The 8,630-nt window shown below is 44.6% G+C and overlaps 1 protein-coding gene across 2 annotated transcripts in view; it reads left to right on the top strand.

Annotated features, from left to right (window-relative positions):
* Nucleotides 1-8,630, top strand: part of LOC103370412 (glutamate dehydrogenase, mitochondrial) — a 36,892-nt gene that overhangs the window by 14,182 nt on the left and 14,080 nt on the right. The window contains exons 2-6 of one of the 2 annotated variants that reach the window (XM_008299463.1): nt 1,390-1,846; nt 5,560-5,640; nt 5,852-5,907; nt 6,372-6,435; nt 8,057-8,151. In XM_008299463.1, the coding sequence (XP_008297685.1) occupies nt 1,450-1,846; nt 5,560-5,640; nt 5,852-5,907; nt 6,372-6,435; nt 8,057-8,151 (693 nt within the window). In that variant the 5' untranslated portion in view covers nt 1,390-1,449. Of the gene's footprint in view, nt 1-1,296; nt 1,847-5,559; nt 5,641-5,851; nt 5,908-6,371; nt 6,436-8,056; nt 8,152-8,630 lie in introns of those variants that run through there. The other variant, XM_008299462.1, reaches the window with a different exon arrangement.

Below are 8,630 nucleotides of genomic sequence, written 5' to 3'. Positions count from 1 at the left end.
AGTCTTCTTCCTCTCTGAGCAGCCTTCCAGCCCATGTCGGTACAGGACTGGTTCCACTGTGGATAATGACTCTCTGACCAGCTTCAGCAGCATCTTCACAAGGTCTTCAGCTTCTGTTCTGGGGTTGATTCACACATTTCAACCAAAACACTTCATCTCTGGGACACAGAACCTGTCTCCTTCCTGAGCGCTATGATGGCTGGACATTCCCATGGCGGTTATACTTGATGTGATTGTTTGAACAGATGAACGTGGAACCTTCAGGGATCTGGAAACTGGATGAACCAGACTGGTGGAGGTCCACAGTTCTCTTCCTGATGTCTTGACTGATGTCTTTAGATATTCCCATGTTGTCACAAAAAGAAGCAGCGTGTTTGAGGTGTGCCTCCAATTAAGTCAGATGTTGTCAATTAACCAATCAGAAGCTTCCAAAGCCATGACATCATCTGTTGGCTTTCCCAGATAGTTTGAAGGCATCTTAGTGGATGTAAACTTCTGACTGGGAAGAAAGTAATAAAAAATTATCTCTCACATTATTCTGGAGTTTAGCAAATAGATATAATTTTGGTAATCCTGACTGACCTAAAACTGGAAAGGTTTAGTCTGATTTAATGTCAGACAGTGAGAAAAAAAGGCTGTTTGTCTTGTCATACAGCCTATGTTTCAACTGTATACATACTATGATGTTTTTATATTTATAGTTGTGCCTTGGTAAGGTGATACTCATTTTACTGACTTTGAATAGTGCTGGGTAGCAGCAATTTAGAATGACATTTTCTTAACCCACAACAATACATCACAATCTATTTGTGTAATATATTTGGTATTATTAATATTATTAATAACTAACTATATTTACCACATAAATATTAATATGATAATAAACACATCAAAGTCAAAAGTACAACAGTTTCCTATGAAACATAGTGGATCAACTTGCAAAAATTGGAAATATTCAAATGCATCGGATTCTGACTTAGTAGGTAGAGTAGTCGAGTAAAAGTACTTCGTTACATCCCACCCTTGATTACTAACCAGCTTTAGCTATTACAGTTGAGGTGTAACCATCAGGCATAAAATCCTCCTTCAATACAGTAAAAATAAATTAATTTACAGCCTGTTAATTCCCTTTTCTTTTCACTTTCTGTCAAAAACAACAACGGCGCAGACTCGGGAGCGCGCGCTGTCAATTGCCTCGCGCGGCCCCGTGCCTTGCGTCGGTCCTCCTCTTCCGCGTGCGTCTCGAGGAGCCCCCGCTGCTCCGCTTGGCTCGCGCTGCCTTTTAAAGCAAGCGGACGCAGGATGCCATTCCCCACTCGGCCAGAGGACGGGACACGGTGAGGAGCTGCTGTGTCGCTCATTTACCCCCTCTCCTGTCGTCACCCCCATCGTCCTTGTTGTTTAGTTGCCTCTTTATTCGTTCCGTTACACGGTTAGCTAGTCCCAGTCATGTATCGGTATTTCGGGGAGCTGCTGAGCCGCTCTGCGGGCAGTGCCCTGGCCTCGGGGTGCGTGGACTCCGCTCTTCCGGCGTCCTCGTCCCTGATGCGGGTCCGTCGCTATGCCGGCGCAGCGGACCAACCCGACGACCCCAACTTCTTCAGGATGGTCGAGGGCTTCTTCGACCGGGGCGCCTCCATCGTGGAGGACAAGCTGGTGGAGGACCTGAGGACCAGGGAGAGCCCCGAGCAGAAGAGGAACCGTGTGCGGGGCATCCTGCGCATCATCAAGCCGTGCAATCACGTCCTGAGCGTGTCTTTCCCCATCAAGAGGGATAACGGAGAGTGGGAGGTGGTGGAGGGCTACCGCGCCCAGCACAGCCAGCACAGGACGCCCTGCAAAGGAGGTGAGAGCCGAGTCCAGCCGGCTCCTCTGGCCGCTCTGACAGTTAGCGTTAGCCAGCTACTTAGCATTACTTAGCAGAAACGTTAGCTTATTAAAAGCACCAAACACTGAGCAGCTGCTGTCAACAGCTGCTTCACCATCACACCCAGATCCGCTGGTTTTATCGTCTGCTAACAGCACAGTTAGCCTCATTGTTGTTTAACATAATAGCGGCCTATTTGCTCCGTTTGTTTTCCTGAATATGCAAACTACCCGCTGCTGTCATGTTCAGTTTACAGTGACCTTCCTGCTCACCTGTGGCTGTAACGGTACCGCAGTTTGTTAGCTAGCAGGCTAGCAGCCAGACTGCAGCAGCACACATGCTCTGTGCACACTCCTGCTTCAAGCTAATGTTATTATTCACCTACAACGTCTACCGTCACGAAATATACAGACAACAATAATCCAGTGATCCACAGCTGGTTGGAAGTCCCAGTTTATTTCTAGGCTGCTCACATGCTAAGTGTTGTTTGATGTGATAGAGAGGTGTCAGGTGTCATGTCATTGAACCTCTCAGGCCATGGCATCTCTGCATGTGCTGCACAAAACACATGGCTGCCTGTTCAGTACCTGTGGCTCCTGCACTGCTTTGTCAGGAGCTTCATACACACAATCAAGAGCCTAAAGCAGAGCAAATATACACAGACAAGTGGTCCTATTATAGGTGGGCCTTGTGCAGAAGTGGATATACTATGACATGAGTGACATGTGCTCTTTGGCTCAAAGTTCAAGGTTCAAAGCAAAGCAGAGGCATCAGAGGCTATCGCTGCAGTGCACTATGGGATAGATAGGGGGATATGATGTATAGGAAGACAGGAGGCGTGAAAGTTGGGGAGGGGGTGGTTGTGCCTCCAGGCCCTCCTATTTGTCAGCAGTGTGACAGGTGGGGGAGGGTGCGATGGAGGAGAGGCATTCTCAGTAGGAAGAGACTTGCCATTTGGTTTGCTCGCCAGTCAAAGGGCATGTTTCAGTGGTGTGCAGCGGACATTGGCCTGTCATTAACACTGTGAAACCCTTCCCCTGCACCTGCTTGATGCTGTGAATGTAGACCTATTCTTGGGAGGCACATTTCTGCCCCGGACGTGCTCATTGTACTTTAAACCTGTGCTCTGAAGGACAGGAGAAGTGGTTTAATAAAAACTAGATTTGTCTCATGAGCCGAGTCAGAGTAGCATCATTTATGGCGGCCAGATGAAATCTCCATTACGGATTTCCCCACAAACCAATTTACAGTAATGGCACCGATTTATGAATTTTGTAGCGCTGCTAAACTGTCGAGCTAGTTCTCTGCTAGGGAACACTCAGAGGCAGTGTAGGTAAAATCAATAAGCATTAAGAGAATCTCATTGCCTCTTTCCATTTTGTGAGGTGAGCTGAGCATCATTTTGAATTAGCTGCCATTTGCAGTGATAGCATTACTAAATGTTTTCCCCTCACGTTGTCACAGAAACTGCTATTAAGAAATATAAATTAAATGGAAAATTAGAATAGAGATTAAAAAATATAAATCATCATTTGGAATCATTGCTCATCCTGCCCACTGCAGTTAAACTGTATTTTGCATCTAACTTTGGATATGAATCAGATCTTAAATCAGACATAGTAAAATATAGAGTTGTCCTAGATTTGATTAGGTGATAGTATATTGTTTGCAGTTGCTCAATGAACAAGTGTGATGGATCGTTTGTGCTAAATCCTGGATGATGGGGCTGGAATAGGAGTCAGAGCCGTTATCGCTCAATGGGTTTAATCATTGATACGGTGCATAGACCCTTGGCTGTATTCAGATCAAACTACAAAGTGCAACGCCTGTTTTTGTGTGTTCATGACAGCTGCCAGACCGGACCGCACCGCTCTTTACTGAGCGTGTAGGCGCCTGATGTGGTATGTGTGGGCATGCACGGCTGCTTGCATACCGCAGAAGGCCACTCGCATTTTGTTTGGTCTGCTAAATAGTCAACATTCATCTGCTTTCTGTGCAAAGGAAGAACAAATCTGTGTGCTTATGTAAACCACTAGTGCAGAGGTGTCCTGTGTAAAAGTTAGAAGCCATCAGAACTGATTTTACTTGAATTCATATTTTTTTTTTTAATTGAATGCAGCGTCAAAGCTCTCGCAACTTAATCCCTCTTGAAACGCTAATCCCTCTTGTCAATTATTACACCTAGAACGCAATATCCTGCAAATAACTACATCCGCTTCAGTGAACACATTCAGCGTCCTGATGTCTCGAAGGAATGACCAGCACTCAAAGTGAATCAGCCTAATTTCAAACGTGCACTTCAGGAGAAAATCGATGCCACGACAATTAGTGCAGCTTCTTATAGCACAGATAATATTCAGGATGATTAAATACCACACTTTAGAAAGGCTACGTGTACAGTAGAGAAGCTGCACTGAATAAACCAAACACACTGTCAAGCAAAAGCCCAGAATGTGTGTGTAAGAACAGTCTTAGCTGTTTAAATGTTAGACTACATAAACTGGAGAGGCCCTTGTGATTCCTCATGTTGAGCCTGCAGGCCTGACTGTAGAAGTTAACTTGCTCCGACTGCTGCAGAAACTCCATTTTTTTTTTCTTCTTTCCTCCATTTCAGAGGAATATGTTTACAGTTCTGCTTTGGTTCTTGTTGCCGTAGTGGGCTGCTGGTTGGGTGGATAAAAGGATCATTGAGTGGGGGATGGTTTTGCAGTCGGGCTTTTCTTTCCTATAATTTGATGAGTGAGCTCAAGATTGTCCTCCGCTGGCCTGAAGTGACTCAGCCGATGTTTGGATGAATGGAAATGAGTAAGGAGGGAAATACTCTGCAGCGTGGGGCTCTTTTTGGGGGATGTCTGATCTTTTCCTTGTCAGTTTAACGACTGCAGCGGTGACAGTGTGGGGATGCTGCGACAACACCAGCAGTAGTAAGAGGACACAGAATGACGTCGTTGTGGTGGGTGGGCTTTTTGCTGGTGTTTCCTGTGTTTTTTTTTCTTACACTTGAATGCACACAAATAAACACAGACGCACGGCTTTTCTCCTCATAAATCAACCTGCAGGCTCCTCTTTGTGCCGTTTGCCCTTGGGTTCCTCTGTGAAAGCTAAGTCTGGATGTGCTATTTTTGCCGTTGCATCTCAGTCACACGCACTATGCCAACGAAGACAGAGCAGTGCGACTTGTGCGGCCCGCCTGCATGGTATCCTGTAACGCCGCACATGTTGCTGTGGCAACGGTAGTAAACGCCAGACAACAGGAAAGGTACCGCCGCAGCTCGAGGGCTGAGGTCAGAACGGAGGGCTTTGATTGGATCGTTCGGTCTCCGCCCGCCCACTCCTGTTACCTTGACTGCCAGACTCCGTTAGCGATCTGTGACCATGTGGTGTTGTGTAGTTTGGGAGAACATTCAGTAATCATTAGTGCAGTCCAGGTTTTCGCTGTGCTCTGTCTCTGCTATACATTTCCTTTTCCTGTTGCTGAGCTGTGGAGACAGTTTGAGCAAAAGACAAGTGTTTCCCTTCGTTATGGTCTGAACATCAGCTTTGAATGTATAAAGCACTTGCAGTCAGAAACTACCTAATAAAAATATTACATTGTGTGTCTTAACAGGCCGCAAATCTTTTATACGTTTAGCTTGTTTCTAGTTTTTCTTTGTGTGGAAGCTGGGTTCTGAATCACTGTGTGTTTCCCTCAGGTATCCGTTACAGTACAGATGTGTCTGTGGATGAGGTGAAAGCTCTGGCCTCTCTGATGACCTACAAGTGCGCCGTCGTTGGTGAGTATTAAAGCCTCGCACAAAGCCTCTTGCCGTTTATCCCCAGATCTCACCATCCGTAATAGTACTGTTTGATTGTGACTACTTTGCCAGGACTCCTCTTTTGTCTCGCTTCTTTTCCTCCTGATCACACACCATGAAGTCTTTATCCAGATGTGTGTGTCTCGGTGTCATGTGTGTGTGGTTTTAAATCTGTGTTATTCTCTTCCAGATGTGCCATTTGGGGGAGCTAAAGCTGGAGTCAAGATCAACCCCAGGAATTACTCTGTAAGCCTTCTAATGTCAATCCGGCTCTTCCACGTTCACATGCACATGTAGAGATATGCAGACATGTTTACATGAGTGCTGAGGAGAGCCTAAGATGAGCATTTTATACTCACAAGGAAGGCGTCAGTCAGTTGGAGGGATATTAGTTTATCATATCGAAACAAACACAGAGGATGATCTGTCACATTAGAAAGCAAAAGACATTTCATTTTTATTTGTTGGTTCAGAAACTAAGTGAAGAGAGAGAACATTTAAAGAGGACAGAACTGAGAAAAGAGAGAATAGGAGACATAAGTGCTGAAACAGACATTCTGTGGTTTGGGTTTTCATTTAGAGTAACGGAACTGCAGTGCCAATCAGCTAAGACATGCGGTTTTTATTGTTCCTGTTAACTGATGGTGCCACACATTATAATCTCTCACGATCTGTTAATAAATAGTGAACAAGTCTACGCTCTGTTGCAGGACAATGAGCTGGAGAAGATCACCAGGAGATTCACTATTGAGCTGGCCAAGAAGGGTTTCATTGGTGAGTTTCTGCAAAAAAAAATGTTTTTCCAAGTCATCATTCTGCACATTGTTTGGTGTTTAGGGCATTACTTGGCACCAAGTTGTGCTCCTCAAAAGTTTACTTGTGTTTCTCTGACTTCCTTAAAAGGACTGTAGTGGAGAGCGGTGAATATTTCCACTAATAGAAGCAAACATTTCTCATCACTTAACACTGTTTGTTCAGGTTGGGGTCGCTCTGGGTGTGTCTGTGAAGAGGGAGACAGTTAGCGATGATGGAAAAGGACAAAGGGGACTGGTGTAAAGGTTCAACATGAAGCTGAAGCTGACAAACCAGAAATAAAAGCTTTCTGTAACATATCTAATGTATGAAAAAAGTACTCAAATATTTCATTTAAGTTAAAATAACCATACCACAGTACAGTAATGCTCCGTTACAAGTTTAAAATTGTACTTAAGTAGAAGGATTGAAGTATCAAAATCAGTTTGATGTAAGAAAAGTGAAAGTACTCTTTATTTCGTAGTAGCCAGTAACAGTAATATGTTTTAGTAGTGTTTATTATTTAGTCGTCTTTTATCGTTGGAGCTGCAAAAGTTTGGGCTTCATGACTTTTATACACTGATGGGTAGCTTGTAAATCCTTCTACACAAATACACAACGGACAAATTATGATGTATTACTGATCTTAATTGGTTATTAAATACACATAGCAGAGTGAAAGACATGATGTTTGCTTCTGAACTACGATGTAGTACAAGCTTTACTTGCATGCAATACTTGAGTAAACTTGTATTTTTTTTCTACCACTGGCTGCATATACATTTGTTCTAAGTTATTTTAGACTCCCACAGGGAATAGTGCTGCAACAGATGAACAGGTCAACACAAAGCAACATGCACACGTGTTACTGTGGGGGGAGATCTTTTATTTAAGGTGATGTCATCTAGTTTGAATGTCACTTAATTATTTCAATACGTTTTTGAAGGAAGCTGTACTATTCCTCTGATGGGCCACACATAAACATTTTATACTGGTCCAGCAGGTTGACAGCCCCTATACAGCCAGCCAGCGTTCACCCTTATCCAGATGCATGTCCATGCTTATGGTGTGTTAAGTTCAAACACACCAGAGAGATTTGATGCTGTGTACGAATAGGCAGCAATAGTTGTGTCATGTGGTGAGCTTTTATCCTTCAGGACTGAGCTTTTTATACGCCCTGGAGGTGAAGCAGTCCTCGCTGCCTACGTCAGCGGCCCGCTCTGTTTATTGAGAGACTCGGTCATCCTTTTCTCTCTCTCTCGCTTCCAACCCCACCTCTCTGCATGCCTGCTTCTGTTTTTGGACCAGAGGCCCGTGGGGGTACATGTCTATGTGACACAAGGACACAAACCCGGTGCTCACATTTCCTCTGCCAGTGGAGTCTTTATGTTCAATGGAACAGTGTTGCTTCAACCTTCTGGAACCAGCTTAGATACCCAGTTGTGCAGAATAAAGCTTAGTTTGTGGTGTTAAACTCGCTGTGTTGACTTTCTCGTTGGTGAAGTATGTGCTTGTGAACCGTCCTGCACAGTGACTGGCCCACTTGACTAAAACTTTCCTGTTTCTACCCTCCCTTCCTCTCCCACCCGTGTTTGTTCACCAGGGCCTGGCATCGACGTCCCTGCTCCAGACATGAGCACAGGAGAGAGGGAAATGTCCTGGATTGCCGACACATATGCCAACACCATTGCACACACTGTGAGTCCTCAGACATGCATGATACAGACAAATACAACCGATCTTTGCAGCCTGGCTGGGTTTTTGGCACAAAATTTAGCATCGGCCACATTAATAACAAGGAATGAGTCATGTGTAAACCAAGAGCGGTGGTTTCCTGCCTCTCCCTACCCGGCCGACCAGGGTTGACATTCCTCCTCTCGTAAAAGCAGCTTTTCAGACTGAGGCCTGTGGTGCTATCAGTTAATCATTCTCATATCCAAACCTGTCAAACAGAGAGTATTTGACTAAACATGGAAAATATTTGCCCATGTGTTTGTTCTGCACATGATGACTGTCACGACTGTCAAAAATGAGATTGAACAAAAATAGTAGTTTTAACTGTTTAATGAAAGAAAAGGAATCCAGAAGGAGTAACAAAGAGGAAGCAGAGCTGCAGTGTTGACTGTCACACTGGACTGGAGATGAGCGGTCATCAGAGCAGAAATCCATCCATCCAT

Source organism: Stegastes partitus, unplaced genomic scaffold (genome assembly GCF_000690725.1).
Source record: "Stegastes partitus isolate 25-593 unplaced genomic scaffold, Stegastes_partitus-1.0.2 Scaffold1420, whole genome shotgun sequence".
NCBI classification, from domain to species: domain Eukaryota; kingdom Metazoa; phylum Chordata; class Actinopteri; family Pomacentridae; genus Stegastes; species Stegastes partitus.
The sequence above is the reverse complement of the archived record's forward strand: the minus strand, read 5'-3'. Positions and strand labels throughout refer to the sequence as shown.